The sequence below is a fragment of the Oryctolagus cuniculus genome, chromosome 16 (genome assembly GCF_964237555.1).
Source record: "Oryctolagus cuniculus chromosome 16, mOryCun1.1, whole genome shotgun sequence".
Classification (NCBI taxonomy): domain Eukaryota; kingdom Metazoa; phylum Chordata; class Mammalia; order Lagomorpha; family Leporidae; genus Oryctolagus; species Oryctolagus cuniculus.
Window position 1 is genome coordinate 68369884 of NC_091447.1, and position 17899 is coordinate 68387782.

General features: G+C 42.5%; 2 protein-coding genes across 2 annotated transcripts in view; one reads left to right on the forward strand and one right to left on the reverse strand.

Annotated features, from left to right (window-relative positions):
* Window positions 1-17899, forward strand: part of LOC127487906 (endogenous retrovirus group K member 25 Env polyprotein-like) — a 106064-nt gene that overhangs the window by 26386 nt on the left and 61779 nt on the right. The gene's annotated exons all lie outside the window — the stretch shown is intronic.
* Window positions 5882-16019, reverse strand: LOC138845726 (olfactory receptor 7E24-like). Its single transcript, XM_070059219.1, has one exon. It carries the CDS (start codon window positions 8417-8419, stop codon window positions 7439-7441), a length of 981 nt encoding a protein of 326 aa, XP_069915320.1. The 5' UTR covers window positions 8420-16019; the 3' UTR covers window positions 5882-7438.

Sequence of the window (17899 nt, forward strand, 5' to 3'; positions counted from 1 at the left end):
TTTTTGTTTTCTAATTAGTTTTTCTGGGTTCCTTGTATATTCTGGATAGTAATCCTTTGTCAGAAGAATAGCTTAAATATGCTCTCACTTTATGTTGGTTGTTTCTTCATTTTGCGGATTGTTTCCTTGACTGTGCAGAAGTTTCTCTCTTTGATACATTCTGATATGTTTTTTGCTTTTCTTTTTTGTGCTTTTGGGATCTTATTAAAAAAAAGCATTGTCTGTGGTATTATATTGAAGTTGTTCCCTTTTTTTTCTAGTAGTTTGATAGTTTTGGGTCTTATATTTAGATCTTTGATCATTTTGAGTAGATTTTTGTATAAGAGGGAGGAAACATCTTAGTTCAATTAACTGCATATTGATATACAGTCTTCCCTTGCCAGTAACTGAAGAGACAGTCCATGCTCCAATGTGCTTTCAACAACTTTGTCAAAGTTGACTATAGATTCATGGATTCACTTTTTTGATCTCCAATCAGTCTCTTTGTTCTACATGACAATTTTTATGTAAGTACCATGCTGTTTTAGTTGAAATAGCTCTGTAGAATGTCCTGAAATCTAGTATTCTGATGCCTCCCTCTTTGTTGTTGTTCAAGATTAAATTTTATAAATTTATAATAGTTCCATGAAAAATGTAGTTAGTATTTCCATGGAGACTGCATTGAATCTGGAAATCTCTTTGGGTAGTATGGACATTTTAATTATATCTTGCAATCTTTTTTGTTTTGTTTTCTTTACCTCTTTCAGTAGTGTTATGTAATTTTCATGGTAGAGATCTTTCATACCCATGGTTAAATGGATTGCAAGGCATTACAATTTTTTGTAATTACTTCTTTCTGGTGCAGTTAATTATGGTGTATAGAAATGCTGCTGAGTTTTGCATACTGAATTTGTACCATGCAACTTTACTGAACTTGTTTTTCAGTTCCACTAGTCTCCTGGTGAATGTACTCAGGTTTATTTCCGTACAAACTCATGTCATCTACAAACAGGGGCAATTTGATTTCTTCCTTTCCTATTTGTCTACCTTTTATTTCTTTCCCTTGCCTAACTGCTTTGGCTAAAACTTCCAATGCTATACTGAATAAGAGCAGTGAAGGTTGACAGCCTTTTCTGGTTCCAGATCTTAGAGGACATGGTTTCAGCTTTGCTCCTTCCAGGATCACGTTGGCTATGGGTTTGTCCCATCTGGCTTTTACTGTGTTGAGGTGTACTCCTTCTATACTTAATTTATTTAAGATTTTCAGTCATGAGTGGATAATGAATATTGCCAAATGCTCTCTGCATCTACTGAGTTGATCATATGAATTTTGCCTTTTTTTCTGTTGATGTGATATATTAGTTATTGACTTGCATAGGCTGAATATTTCTGAATCCCTGATAGAACTCAGACTTCATCATACTAAAGGACTTTTGTTGGTGTGTGTGTTGAATGCCAATTGCTAGTATACAGTTGAGAATTTTTGCATCTGTGTTCATCAGGGATATTGACCTATGGTTTTTTTCCTGTTGTGTCCTTGACTGGTTTTGAAATCAAGGTAATGCTAGCCTCATAGAATGCATTGGGAAGGGTTCCCTTCCTTTCGATTACTTGGGAGTACTTTGAGATTAATTGCTGTTAGTTCTTCCTTAAGAGTTTGCTAGAATTCAGCAGTGAAGCCATCTGGTCCTGGGCTTTTCTTTGTCCAGAGACTTCTTGTTACACTTCCATCTCACTACTTTTTATTGGTCCATTCAGGTTTTCTTTGTTGTTCAATCCTGGTCAGTTACAGGTGTAGAAATTTGTCCTCCTCTTCAAAGTTTGCCAATTTGTTGGTGTGTAGTCATTCATAATAGTCTGTAATGGCTCTTTATACTTCTGTGGTGTCATTTGTAATGTCTCCTTTTCCATCTCTGCTTTTATTTATTCAAGTCTGCTTTCTGGTTTTACTCTAGCTAAAGATGTATGTTTTATCTTTTCAAAAAACCAAATTTTTTACTTCATTAATCTTTTCTATTTTAGTTTCCTATTTTATTTATTTCTGCTCTGATGTTTCTTTCTTTCCTCCTAGCTTTGAGCTTGGTTGTATCTTGCTTTCTAGGTCCTTAAGTTGTAGTTAGGTTGTGGTGTGTGTGTCTGTGTGTGTGTGTGTAGGTGCTTACTGTTATAAACTTTTCATTAGAATTGCTAGAATTGCTTCCGCTATGTCATAAGTTTCAGGTTATTGTGTTTCTATTTTCATAAGATTCAAAGAATTTTTAAATTTTCCTTATTTTTCAAGGACCCGTTTTTCATTCAGAAGCAAGTTTTCATTTCCATTATTTGGATAACTTCTAGAGTTATTTTCTCTTTGGCTGACCATTTCTAATTTTACTCCATTGTGGTCAGAGAGGATAATGTGATGATTTTGATTTTTTTTTAATTTGCTGGGATTTGCTTTTTGTTTTTGTTTTTGTTGTTTGTTTTTTTTTTTTTAGTCATTAAAATTAGGAAGATTTATTTTTTTAACTTTTATTTGAGGAAAATAAATTTGCAAAGTACAGCTTATAGATTACAATGGCTTCCCCCCCATAACTTCCCTCCCACCCGCAACCCTCCCCTTTCCCTCTCCCTCCCCCCTTCCATTCACATCTAGATTCATTTTCTATTCTCTTTATATACAGAAGATCAGTTCAGAATATATTAAGTAAAGATTTCAACAGTTTGCACCCACATAGAATAACAAAATGTAAAATACTGTTTGAGTACTAGTTATTGCATTAACTCACAATGTACAGCACTTTAAGGACAGAGATCCTACATGAGGGGTAAGTGCACAGTGACTCCTGTTGTTGACTTAACAAATTGACACTCTTGTTTATGGCATCAGTAATCACCCTAGGCTCTTGTCATGAGTCACCAAGGCTATGGAACCTTTTGAGTTCACCAACTCTGATCATATTCCGACAGGGTCATAGTCAAAGTGAAGGTTCTCTCCTCCCTTCAGAGAAAGGTACCTCCTTCTTTTCACTGGGATCTCACTCGTGGAGATCTTTCATGTAGGGTTTTTTATTTTTTTTTTTAGCCAGAGTGTTTTGTGCCGCTCCCCGTCTTCGTGGGGGAACGACACTAAACCCTGCCTAGGCTTCATATCCGAGTCACGGCACCATTATGTCGCTCCCCCTCTTCGTGGAGGAACGACACTAAACCCTGCATAGGTTTCCTATCCGAGTCACGGCACCATTATGTCGCTCCCCGTCTTCGTGGAGGAACGACACAGGACCCTACGCTGTTCTTTCGTCTGCTCGGCCCTCCCCGGGTTTGCTGCTGGTTCTTCCCGGGTTGGCTGCTGGTCCTTCCCGGGTTGGCTGCTGGTCCTTCCCGGGTTGGCTACTGGTCCTTTCCACCTCCGTGGAAGGGCGGTTCCCCCTGCCACATTCCCCACTTCCGCGGGGGAGTGGCACACCGCCGGCCGGCTCTCTCGGGGGCTGCACAGGTGTTCCTTCAGATAGATGTTCCTCTTAGATGTTCCTGGTGCATGCCGTCTCTCTCCTCCTTTATAGTCCTCCTCCGCCAATCCTAACTCGGCTGCCCACACGCCGAGTACGCTGCTCTCCTCCAATCAGGAGCAGGTCCTGCAGCTTGTCAACTTGGTGAGAGGCAGCTGGGTAGAAGCTGTTGCCTCCTCTCCCAGCGCCATATTGTGGGAGAGCAGATGCATAGAATAAGTCTTAATTCCAGTAACTCAGTCCAGTCCGGGTTGCTCCCAACAGTTTTGGCTTTCCATGCCTGTAATACTCTCATGGGATTTTCAGCCAGATCCAAATGCCTTAAGGGCTGATTCTGAGGCCAGAGTGCCCTTCAGGACATCTGCCATTCTATGGATCTGCTGTGTATCTCACTTCCCATGTTGGAATGCTCTCTCCCTTTTTTATTCTATCAGCTAGTATTTGCAGACACTAGTCTTGTTTATGTGCTCCCTTTGGCTCTTAGTCCTATCATTATGATCAATTGTGAACAGAAATTGATCACCAGGACTAGTGAGATGGCCTATCCTAAAGACTACTCTATGTGCTGGTGGAAAGAAAATGTATCCTGCTGTGGTTGGATGTAATGTTCTATTTTGATAAGACTCATTTGGTCTATGGTACAATTTAATTTGATGCTTGTTTTCCAGTGATCTGTACGCTGACAAAAGTAGGGTGTTTTAGTCCACTCAAAGCCATCGCAGGCTCAGAAAGATCCACAGTACAACTGGGCAGGAGTATGGGATGAACATGCAGCACTGCTCACACCCACCAAAGCCAGAGCTTGCACTGCCCTGGCGGGGTCAAAGTTGAGGAAGTAGGGGAGATGGTCCTCATTCCGCAGAGGTGATCACTCCTTCTTAAGGTTTTGGGAATAGGACCCACTTTGCTGTGCAGAACTACCTGACCAGTGTAGTGCAGGACACCGCTTAGGCTAAAATGTTGGGGTCACAGTTGCTGCTGGGTCTAGCTAGGTTTATGAGGCTGTGGTCCTCTTGCCTGTACAGTGGAGTGACTGTGGATCCCCAGGGATGAGTATATACAGGGGTTTCTATCTCCTACAGCAGTACAGATTCCAACTGTGGCTCCTTTCTCAAGATGATGTCAGGGAGCAAGCATTTGGTACCAGTTGGATTCTCAAATTCCCAGCAAGACTGAAAAGCATAAACATTACAGACCTCTGAGCTGAAAGCTGGCATGTCGGGGCAGCCAGTCTTCCTTTCCCACCCATCTGATGTGAACTGATGCTGGGGAAATATGTTCCTGACAATCCTCTACACCCAGCATCTCCCAAAGCACCCTGCAGGCCATGCTGCCTTGCTCAGGGGCACGGCCAAGGAGCACAAATCTGTTCTCCCTCCTGTGTGCAGGGACCCATGGGGGCTGAGGCTCTGTCCTGAGGACTGGCAAGAAGACAGGCATGGGATTGGGCCAGCTAACACCTGTGGTGGCTCCGGTGATAGGCCAGCTAACACTCATGGCACCTCCAGTGATGGAAAGCACAGGAACCATTCCCACTGGATGGACTGGAAACCTGAAGAGTGGGAGGCACATGCTATTGCCTCGTTCAGTGTTTGAGCAGGGACAGCATTGTGGTGCAGCAGGTTAAACTGCTGCCTGCCACCTGGTATCTCATTTCAGCACCAATAAAGTCCAGGCTGCTCTGTTTCTGATCCAGCTCCTTGCCAGTGCACCTGGGAAAGCAGTGGAAGATGGCCTGAATACCCAGGCCCATGGCACACACATGGGAGACCAGGATGGACTTCCAGGCTCCTGGCTCTGGACTGATGCAGCCCAGCCATTGCGGCCTTTTGGGCAGTGAACCAGCAGACAGATACAGGCATGCCAAATGCCACTAACACCCACCTCAAAAGATGAGTGTTCTTAATAGAAATGGGAACACCCTAAATTCTGCCTCTTTTGTGTTTATGAGAAGACTGATATTGAAAATGGGCTTGATTTCTTGAGCACATGAAAAAAAATTAATATTTATTTATTTTATTCAAAAGGCAGAGTTACAGAAAGAGAAGCAGCGACAGATCTTCCATCCACTGATTCACTCCCCAAATGCCTGCAATAGGTGGAGATGGGCTAATCCAAAGCCAGGAGCTAGGCACTTCTTCTGGGTCTCCAACATGGGTGCATGAGCCTGAGCATTTAGGCCATCCACCGCTGATTTTCCCAGGCCATTAGCAGGAAGCTGCATCAGAAGTGGAGCAGCCAGGACTCGAACCAGCACCCAATGGGATGTCAGTACTGCTGACATAGACTTAACCTACCACGCAACATTGCCGCCCCCTCATGCATTTTTTTTCTTCCCTCCCACAACATCCCTCCCACCCGCAACCCTCCCCTTTCCCACTCCCTCTCCCCTTCCATTCACATCAAGATTCATTTTCGATTCTCTTTGTCTACAGAAGATCAGTTTAGCATACATTAAGTAAAGATTTCAACAGTTTGCTCCCACACAGAAACATAAAGTGAAAAATAAGATGATTTTTTAAATGATGATGAAATCAGATCAGACCTATTGTCATGTTTAATCCCAGTGAGAGTCAAGTTGGGAATTGCTAATTTCTTCTTTTTTTTTTAACAGAAGATCAGTTTAGTATACATTAAGTAAAGATTTCAACAGTTTGCACCCCCATAGAAACACAAAGTGGAAAAAAAAAAAAAGAAACACAAAGTGAAATATATTGTTTGTGTACTCGTTATAGCATTAAATCTCAATACACAGCACATTAAGGACAGAGAACCTACATGAGGAGTAAGTGCACAGTGACTCCTGTTGTTAACAAATTGACACTCCTGTTTATGGCATCAGTAATCTCTCTATGCACCAGTCATGAGTTTTCAAGGCTATGGAAGCCCCTTGAGTTATCCGATTCTTATCTTGTTTAGACAAGGTCATAGTCAAAGTGGAGGTTCTCTCCTCCCTTCAGAGAAAGGTACCTCCTTCTTTGATTACCTGTTCTTTCCACTGGGATCTCACTCACAGAGATCTTTTGCCAGAGTGTCTTGGCTTTCCATGCCTGAAATACTCTCATGGGCTTTTCAGCTAGATCCGAATGGCTTTAGGGCTGATTCTGAGGCCAGAGTGCTATTTAGGACATCTGCCATTCTATGAGTCTGCTGAGTATCTCACTTCCCATGTTGGATCACTCTCCCCTTAATTTATTCTATCGGTTAGTGTTAGCAGGTACTAGACTTGTTTATGTGCTCCCTTTGACTCTTAGTCCTTTCATTATGATCAATTGTGAACTGAAATTGATCACTTGGACTAGTGAGATGGCATTGGGACATGCCACCTTGATGGGATTGAATTGGAATCCCCTGGTATGTTTCTAACTCTACCATTTGGGGCAAGTCAGCTTGAGCATGTCCCAAATTGTACATCTCTTCCCTCTCTTATTCCCACTCTTATGTTTAACAGGGATCACATTTCAGTTAATTTTCAACACTTAAGAATAACTGTGTATTAATTACAGAATTAAACCAGTCATATGGACAATGGGTCCAATAGTTACTGTAGGACAAAGGCAAAGAAGGAAAAATGTGTGAACAGATGGTAACTAAAGGGGCTCTCTCCAACACTGAGGCCTGAGTGGGGAGAGAAGAGATGAGTGAAATGCACCACACTTCCAATGTAGTTAAGGTTAGTGACCATGAGTGACCTTTTATTAAAGAAAGGTGGAAAGTAGAGTAGTGATTTTTAAGAGCTCCAACCTGGGGCCTGCACAGTGACACAGTGACACAGTGACACAGCAAGTTAAAGCCCCAGCCTACAGCATTAGCTTCCCATATGTTGAGAGGAACGGTTGTGGAAAAAGAAGCCCAAAAGACATGGAGGTGATGATAGATGCCTCACATGCTGTGATCTGAGGACTGATTCTGGACTTCTTGGAGCTGCCCATTTCAGTTCTAGGAGCACAAGGATGGCAAGGGCAGTGAGATTAGCTTATTCTGTTGACAATTCTCTGCAGAGCTCTCTTGATGTCCCTGTTCCTCAGGCTGTAGATGAAGGGGTTCAACATAGGGGTGACCAGGGTATACATCAGTGAGACCACAGCACTCTTTCTGGAAGAGGTGGAGAAGGATGCATGGAGATAGACGCCTAAACCTGATCCGTAAAATAAGCAAACGACCAACAGGTGAGAGCCACAGGTGGAGAAGGCTTTGTACTTCCCATCTGGAGATGGGACTCTCAGAATGGAGGACACGATTTTATAGTAAGAGAAGAGGATCCCTGAGATAGGGAAAAACCCAAATACAATACCAATAAGATACATGACTATGTCATGGTTGAAGGTGTTATCACATGTAAGATTGAGAAGCTGAGAAGGGTCACAAAAGAAATTAGAAATTTCAGCTGCCTTGTAGCAGGTAACTGGTAATAATATCAAGTTGTGCAGCAGGGATTCCAAAAGGCTGCCGAAAAAAGACACTGTAACCAAGAAAGCACAGCGGCAGGGGTTCATGATGACCTGGTAATGCAATGGATGACAAATGGCGACAAACCGGTCATAGGCCATCACAGTCAGAATCAAATCATCCATGCATCCACAGATGAGAAAGAGAGACATCTGTGTCAGGCAGCCCACATAGGAGATGACTGTGCTGTGAGTGTGGATGTCCACAATCATCTTGGGAACCGTGGTGGAGGTAAAACCCATGTCAGCCAAGGACAGGTTGCAGAGGAAGAAGTACATGGGGGTGTGCAGGTGGGTGTCAGAGATGATGAGCAGGATGATGAGCAGGTTCCCGAGCACCGTGACCAGGTACATGGACAGGAACAGCACTGACAGGAGGTACTGCAGGGCTGGATCCTCTGAGAAGCCCACGAGATGGAATTCTGGGACACACGTCCGATTTTGTGTTTCAACAGAGCCTATGCTCCTTCTGGAAAAAGAGATAGGGATGGAAAAAGGATACATGGGCACACAGTGCTTGCTTAGTTTTTTTTTTTTTTGTCTATAGTTTTAATTCAGCTAGTCAAGGGTATAACATAAGGGCAATTCTAAGGTCCATAGAATAAATAAAATTAAAAGAACTGTCATTGGAGCAATCGAAAAATGTTAGGAAATCCAGAACACTAGACCTACCAAGTCCATGAACACAGTCAAATGCAACCTAGACGTTTAATAACAAATGCAAAATGCCCTTTTGCCTTCAAAGATAATATTCTAAATAAGGGTAATTAAGAAGCAGTTAAATATACCTTATTTTAGCAATGGTACAAATTCCATTGACTTAAGTGCACTCTAAATGCTAGGACTGTGTTATGTCAACACTAACTTAATGTTGATCGTTCATGATAGGAAAATACTGTTGTGTGTTCTTTATTTTTCAGAGGTTTCATCATTCTCAGGTTTTCTGGTTTCCCTTCTGTATCTCCTTTTTGTTTGATAGGGAGACACACAGACAGGGAAGGAGGGAGGGAAGAAGGGAAAGAGAGAGAGCCAGCCAGCCAGCCAGCCAGCCCATTGATTCACTCCCAAATGCTTACAGTGTCTTGTATGGACTACTGCAGAAGCTGGGAGTTGGAATTTTTTTAACTTTATCTAATAAATTTCCAAAGCACAGATTTTGGAATACAGTGGCTTCCCCCCAATAACTCTCCCCCCACTCGCAACCCTGGGAGCTGAAACTTGATCCGGGTCTCCTACATGGGTAGCAGTCACCCAAGTACTTGAGTCATCACCACTGCCTCCCACAGTCTGGAAGGAAGCCGAGTCATGAATGATAGCCTGAAATCAAACTCAGACACTCCTAAGTAGGAGGGAGGATCTTAACCATGTTGTGTGCCCACTCCTGTCTGTCTGCTGTGTGATCCATAACTTCTATCCTGGTCATTGGTGGGGGTCAAATTTTGATAAATGTGGTTTAATTAAGTGCACACAATCATACAAAAGCAATGACCACAAATGTAACTTTAGTGTTTTCTACACCTGTCAGGGATCAGAAATAAGGATTTTTATAAGAAATGTCTGAATTTTCAAAAGCTTAAACAGGTAATTTTTGTATTTGCCTCAAGATCTCAGTAAATTATCTTGTGTTTGAGAGGTGTACCTTATTTAAATATTTTCAAAATTTTCCTTTTTTCATAGCAACTTAGTAATGCTGCTTTACAATTTTATGATCATAAACCCTCTTATTTGCAGTTGAAGTGTTTGCTATCAAAGAGGGTCCAAAGTTAACTTTGAGTTCCAATCTTCCTATGCCTAAAGAAAATATTGTAGTATTAACCTTTCCTTATCCATGGGTTGCAATTCTCTGTCTGCCCTAAGACAACTGTAGTTCATTATGGTAGCAGGAGAAGCTATGATTGAACTGAGAAAAAAATGCAAAACAGAATTCCAGGAAATAATGCAAGCATACTTTTGCAGATTCTTCATCCATGAAATGGATGTTTGCCCTATAAGACTGTTGCAAGGAAATTCTTAATTCTTTTTATCTTTCTTTATTCTTTTTTTTTTCCATATTTGAAACAGAGGTATCTTCCATCTACTGGTTCACTCCTCAAATGCCCACAAGAGCTCAGGCTGAGGCTGGAGCCCAGAATTCCATCCAGATCTCCTATGTGATATCAGAAACCTGAGTAACTGAGCCATCACCTGCTGTCTGTCATGCATGTTAGTAGAAAGCTTGGTCAGAAGCAGAGTAACTGGGACTCGACCCAGGTACTCCTCTATGGGATGTGAATTTCCCAAGCTGAGACACAACCAACTGCACCACAATGCATGCTCCTTCATGTGAGCATTAGTTTGTGCATCTCTAAGTAGATTTCTTTAAAACTCACCTGAAAAGTGTGCGAAGGTATCTAGTATACATGCCTACTGCCCCTGAAACAGACTAGGGTGCACTGAAGTTGGGTTTTAAGCCCCTCTGGGATGTACATTCACTTCAAGCATTTCATCTGCTTCACATCTTTACCTGGGAGGGGGACATCATCTAATTTGTACGTGCATTGTTATGACAAGCTTTTGAAAACTTTGTCCATCTCTTCATATCACACAAGTGAGGATTTCTGGTTGAGTAGCAAAATTGGATGCACATGTAGTTTTGCCCAACACCTGTTTGCTATCCCAATAAAAACAATCAAATATATCTTTGATATACCAAATATATACTAACTATATATTTGATATACCATCTATATATATACATCAACTATATATTTGATGTATCATCAAATGTTTCTCTGTGTAATATCTAGTAGTAATCCTTTCCTAATAAGAAATTTCAAGTTGTGTGGGAATGTTATTTCTACTTGGCATAATAATATTTCTGCTTGCTGTATGGAAGGAGTCAGGAAATCAGCATCATTCACCTACAATACATGCCAACACGTGTGTAAATCTCTCCACCTCCCTGTGATTGTATTGTCCCCTGGACATAGGAAGAATAACACCCATATCTGTGACAGATTATCATCTAGGGGAATGAGAGCTTAAGCATGTGGTCATCGTGATTTTTCAAAATACAGACTCTGTAATCAGAGAAACAGCAAATTGTTGATAAATGATGCTGGCAAAGGGTACTCTAGAACATGCCTCAGCTCGGAAACAAGGATTGCCTGCCCCCTTCTCTCTGTGAATTTATGCTAGATGTGAAACACAGCTCTGCCTTGATTTTTGAATACTCAGAAACAAAGATTTTGCTGTAGATTCCATTAAGTGCCATTACAGGATCCATGTGTCCTTCACAGAGATGCAAACACGTGCTATTCCATGGTCTCTAGTTCTGTGGGACTTTCCTGAAAGGGATCTTCAAGAAAGCACCGAGTATGTTAAAGCCACACTGATGACGGCCAGTTATTGTGAGCCATGAAAGGGTCTACTGAATGTGTAACAGAGATCTTCATTGCTGATGCCTCCACTCTGCCAAGCCAGGCACAGAGTCAGGGGAATCAGAAATGAAAGGAAGTGCATCATTCTTCTCAAAAATACATGTTCATGGCCGTAATGAAGTTTCAAAGTCTTTTTAGACAAAAAATGTGTATATTTTACAAAAAAGCATCTGTAAAAATTGATAATGTATGGAAAATAATGTATTAGGAAAAAAATCTATGTGCGGATTTCAAAAGCAGTAATTCAGAATGTTCATGGAAATATGGAATGAAAAGTACGAAGTCCTCATTGGAGGACAAGAGCTTTGTCAGCTCTGTGGATGAGGTCCCAACTCAGATGACAATGCTGACTCTCAGAGATGCCAACAACTTGGCGTGGAGCAGATAGGATTCAACACTACATTATCAGCATCTAAAATCTGATGTGTTCAGCTTCTTCATTATCTCCCCCTGCTCAGAAAGACTTAAGCAGAACTCCAGTGGTCTAAACTACAGGAAACTCTGAGGACCATTGGTAATCTCTTTCCAGTTCTGCAGTCAGAAATGGAAACCAACACCCCATTTTATGTCTCTGATTGAGAAGACAGGAGTGATTACAAGAGTGGTAGGAAGGAGCCAGAAGGGAAAGCCAGGTGTGGGGTCACGAGAGGCATTTCCTCTGAGTTATCATGGGCTTGGGCTCCTATGATCTTAGCCTTTGAGCTCCACTACACTTCACCCATGACTGCCCACAATCGTCAGAGAAGCCCATGGAAAGAGCACAGTGGACAGAAAGTGAAACTGCTGCTGGGGTTACCAGAGTGGCCATGTGCCCTGTGTCTGATTCAGATGTGGTTTCAGGGTCCGGTGCTGTGGTGTATTGTCTAAAGCTACAGCCTGCAGTCCTGGCATTCGATATGGGCAACAGTTCAAGTCCTGGCTGCTTTACTTCCAATCCATTTCCCTGGTAACGCACCTGGGAAAGCAACATAAGATGATCCAAGTCCTTGGGCTCCTGCACCCACAAGATAAACCTGGATGGAGTTCCTGGCTCCATCCTGACACAGCCCCAGCTGTTATGGCCATCTCAGGAGTGAACCAGTGGATGGAAGACCTTTCTCACTCTCTGCCTTTCCCTCTCTCTAACTTTCAAATAAAATAATTCTTTTTTTAAAAGATGTGGCCTCAGTTCATTGTACCTGATAACCAGATACAAGTTACAAAAATTTCCTGAGCTCCTCTGTGCAACAAAACTTGGGAGATTGTGCAGATGTAGTGAAACAGCCTACTTGCAACAGCTCAGAACCTGGCACTTAGGAAGCCCTTAGTAAATGCTCACAATGGCATCCTCATCATCACCTTTATGATCATGTTTCTGTGTGTTCAGAGGACAGTTTAGAGATGCATTTGCTGCTGTCATGAAGAGGATTCCAAAGGAGTAAGACTTAATACAGGAGGAAAACCAAACTGTGAATGAGATATCTGGGACTCCTATGAGAAACAAGAACATAGACTTCACAGTCCTCTGGGCTGAAGCTTTGCTTATTGGTTCCCTCCCACAAGTCTACGCCAACTCTCACTTTTCTTCTGATGAGGAGAAAACATTGTTCCTAAGAGTCCAGCCTCCTTCCCTGCTATCCCTCAGCACTTACTGGGCTGCGCTGAGTCTCAACTGAAGCATGATCATGGGTGATGGCGCCACTGTTCCTCACCTTCCTGGAGTGCAATGGAGGGAGCCTCGGGCTCTGCACTCAGGACTGGAGACAGACTCAGGCAGGGGCCTCCTGGTTCAGATGCTCACAATGGGAGTGCAACCACTATGTTTCCACCAGGAAGGCCAAAGCATGTTTGTGCCAGCTCATTATTAGGACCTTGGATGCTCAATGCACAGAGCTCCCAATTAGCCAGCCAGTCCATGTTACCCTAGTCCCCGAGGACTTGCCGATATTCATGGAACAGGAATAGGAGAAAATAAGTGTACCTGGAACCTGTCCACAAGGAAGGTCACCTGTGCCCTTTGGTGCTGACATCCAAGTTGCAAGATCTTTACATAAAACTCAGCCTTCTATTTTCAATTTCACAGCTGAATATGTGATTTCTTTGTCTCCCAATCCATTTTATTCATCATGAAACCTAAGGAGAATTGTATGTTGTATACCAATAATCAAATACTTTTCTCACTTTCTCAGTTAGCATTAGTCTCTAAATAGAGCTTCCTATTTCATTTCCTAAGACTTTGCTTGGGTTTGTATTTTATGTCTTGGGAACTGATGTGCTTTTTACTAATTTGAATTAGTCTTCATCGCCAGGTTGTGACTCTTATTGAATTATACTCATAGATTACAAAACTATTGATAGTTACATATTTCTTTGTCCTTATACTTCAATACTTCAGAAGCAGTAGGTGAAAAAGCATACTTCAAAAAGTTTGCAGAAAAATGTAATTAACTGATAAGTTGATAATATGTATTTTGTGAACTTATGAAAGATCCTACATATGTACAAAAGCATTTCATTTTGGGGCTGGTCAGTCTAGTTATTCCAACCATCCTACTGGTCTGGTATAGGAGGAAAAAATGCTTCCAACAGTGCCACATAGGTCATCTGTATCCCACAGAACACACTGAGCTGAGCTCTCTTGCTGTGGGGCATGACTGGGGAGTGAGGTCCCATTGCCCCATCATTCCCAGTAAGCAATAAGAGCTGAGGCTCTCTCCTTAGGACTGTTGGGAAGACAGACAGCCCTGGGCCTCCTAATGTGGATGAATCTGGGAGGAAGAGACAGAAATACAATTTTTACTGCATTAGTATCAGGAGATTTTTAAAATTATCACTTTTATTTAAATGTAGAGGGACAAAGGGAGACAAAGAGTTCTTCTATTCACCAGGTCACCCCAAAAAAACCATAGAACTTGGCTAGGAAAAAGCCAGGAGCTAAGAACTCAACACAAGTCTCCCACACAGGAGGCAGGAATGAAATTAATTGAGCTAAAATCTGCTGCCTCTCTACGAGCACTTTAATGGGAAGAGAGAACTGATGGAGGAGCCAAGAGACAAACTCAGGTTCTTCAGTACGGGATGTGGGCATCCCGAGGGTAATCCCAACCACTCTGCCAAATGCCTGCCCTTGGCACCAGCATTCTGTAAGGCTGAAGACAGGCTGATCTGTCCTCCTGTGTGGTCTTGAGCACTCTGAGATGTACAGTGCTTTTGGTGGTGGTCTATGAGCACCACAGACTGACTACATCTCTCCAGCATTTCAGACAACCTAGCAAACCATCATGCTCTCAGCCAAATTGTCCTGCAGGAGAGCATTCCGAAAGGCAGGTTTTGTCTGCCTCCTGTATTTATTCCTATTCCACCATACTTCTCCATGGGGGATCCATGGTCATCTAGTCAAAAGAAGTGACTCTGCTTTCTCATCTTCCAGCAGAATCTCTCCAGTGCCATCACAACCAGGGGCAGCCATTCTGGGTCCAAATGCACCAGATGTTCCCAGCGGCTTCTGATGTTTTCTTATCACTTAAATGCTCATTTCACTCCCAATTGTATTTAGATTTTTGCAAAATTTTATTTAAGGTCTACAACTTTCATGTATTTCCTATATACAGATTCAAGAACATAGTGATACTTCCCAACCTAGACTTCTTCCTGCACACACTCCCACCCTTCTTCTCTTCCCTCTCCTGTTCCCATTTTTACTTTTTACAAAGATCTATTTTCAGTTAACATTATACTCATAAGATTTACTCTACACTCTGTAAAGAGTTCAGCAAATAGTATGAAGAAAAAATCCACTGTTCCTCAACAGTTGAGACAAGGGCTGCTCAAAATCATTGCCTCTCAAATTGTCAGTTTCACTCCTATAAATTACATTTTGGGGCTCTCCTGGTTAACAGAGATCAGGGAGAATGTGGTATTTGTCTTTTTGGGACACCCTCATTTCATTAAGTATAATGGTTTCTAGTTGTATCTGTTTTGTTGTAAATAACAGGATTTTGGTATTTTTTAACCATTGTGTTATATTTCATAGTGTGTACACACAATAATTTCTTTATTGAGTCTTGTGATGATAGACATCTGGGTTGATTCCATCTCTTAGCTGTTGTGAATTGAGCTGCAGTGAACATGAGGGTACAGATAATTCTTCCATATGCTGATTTCTTTTGGTTTGTTTAAATTCCCAAGAGTGGAATGGCTAGATCATATGGTAGTTCTGTATTCAGATTTCTGAGGTATCTCCATACTGTCTTCCACAGTGGCTATACCAGTATATATTCTCACCAGCAGTAAACAAGGATGCCTTTTGCCCACATCCTCACCAGCATTTGTTGTTTGTTGATTTTTGTATGAAATCATTCTAGGCCGGTGCCATGGCTCAATAGGCTAATCTTCCACCTAGCGGTGCTGGCACACCGGGTTCTAGTCCCAGTCGGGGCACCGGATTCTTTCCCGGTTGTCCCTCTTCCAGGCCAGCTCTCTGCTGTGGCCCGGAAAGGCAGTGGAGGATGGCCCAAGTGCTTGGGCCCTGCACCCCATGGGATACCAGGAGAAGCACCTGGCTCCTGCCTTCGGATCAGTGCAGTGCACCGGCCACAGCATGCCAGCCGTGGCAGCCATTGGAGGGTGAACCAACAGCAAAAAGTAAGACCTTTCTCTCTCTCTCTCTCTCACTGTCCACTCTGCCTGTCAAAAAAAAAAGAAAGAAAGAAAGAAAGAAAGAAAGAAAGAAAGAAAGAAAGAAAGAAAGAAAGAAAGAAAGAAAGAAAGAAAGCCATTCTAACTGGGGTGAGATGGAACTTCATTGTGGTTTTGATTTGCATTTCCCTGATGGCTAGTGATCATGAGCATTTTTTCAAGTGTCTGTTGGCCATTTGAATTTCCTCTTAAAACAAATGCCAGTCTAGGTCCCAGCGCTGTGGCACAGGAGATTAACCCTCTGCTTGGAAGGGGAGAGGGAGTGGGAAAGGGTAGGGTTGTGGGTGGGAGGGACGGTATTGGGGGGAAGCCATTGTAATCCATAAGTCGTACTTTGGAAATTTATATTCATTAAATAAAAGTTTAAAAAAAATCAGGTTCTCCTAGTCCCTATGGATTGGCTTTATGCACGGAGAGGCCTTTGCCACTAGATTTTTCAGATTCTGGGGGACCCTCAAATCTTTTTGGGGGAGGCATCTTCTCTGGGCTTGTGTTGTACTTTTCCTTTAAAGAGGTCTGCCATAATTCTCAAGGGCTTATCATCTCTTCCTTTAGCTGGTGTCTGTGGTACAGTAATTCCTCTAAGGTATGTAACTAGGGGCCTTCTATTATTCTCAGTGGCTCTTGAACTTGTACCCACCTAACATTGTAACTACCATTGGTGCCTGAAGAGCCAAAGTGACTCCATTTTAAAACAATAAAAAGCAGTCTCTGTTTCCCGTAGCAGACCCGAGTCCTTGTAAAAGCAGGCATTCCAGAGATATCAAAGCTTAACAAAGGGCAGTTCAGTAGACCAAGGACAGCTCAGTAGAGATTGCTAAATAAAGTAACTCCCTGAACCCAAGCCAAATGGAGCCCCCCTTCCACTAAGAACAACCCAGAAAAGCCCTGTCCAATCACCAAAAGCCCCCATACTGTAAGCCCCCGCTGATGTAACCCTGTGGTTTTTTCCTTTAAAAGCACTCCTAAAACAAAGGCTGGGACCTCCATCCTGCCTCTGTTGTGCTGGTAGGTTGGATGGGGTCCTGGCTGCGGCTTGTACTCCCGAATAAACCTTGCTTTTGCATTTTGGTGTGATTGACTCTCTGGGGGAATCTGCGGGGATCTAGCGATCTGGGCACTTTAGTGCCCAAGTCAGCCAGGGTATCAACCAGTTCCTCAGGAAGCCCCGAGAAGACAGAAGAACACTCTACCTTCTCTGCCCCTTCCAAGAAAGACTGTAGTATTTGGATATTTTCTTCTGCCTAGCTGTTTCAGGGACTTGGAGGATCTTGGTGGGCCAATGCAATAAATGTTCTTATCCATTTTGACACAGTTCTCCTTGGCTTTGCACTCACCTGGATGATACAATCTCTTAACGTGTTTGTGGCATTCTCACAAAGGCAATTGGGTCCATATATGTTGCTAAGTCCTGCGTCAATGGGGGAAGTGAGGACCTGGAGCTTCCTATTCCATCACCTTCCTGATATCACTGTGGCCCAAAGTATATTACATTGAAGACATAATGAGCTGATAACACATATGAAAAATATCTAAAGAAAATACATTCTGATGGGAAATGAGCACTTACTTGATGAGCAAACACTGGAAGCCAGTGGGAACATGTGTTTCCTTTGGACACAGAATGGCTAACACTGTCTGTGACATCATAGATTCTGTGGGAAGAAGGGAAACCATGGTTCCTCCTTTGGACTATATGATCATGAATACACCATGGAGCAGTACGATAGACACTGTGTAACTACACAATACAGAGAAACATCTGTCCATCTGGCAGTTCTTCTGTAGGAACATTTGGCTGAGAGCAGATGGTTTATGGGTTGTGTAACATGCTGGGAAGAAGAAAAATATATATACAATCTTGTCGTGCTTCTAGAACATCAAAAGT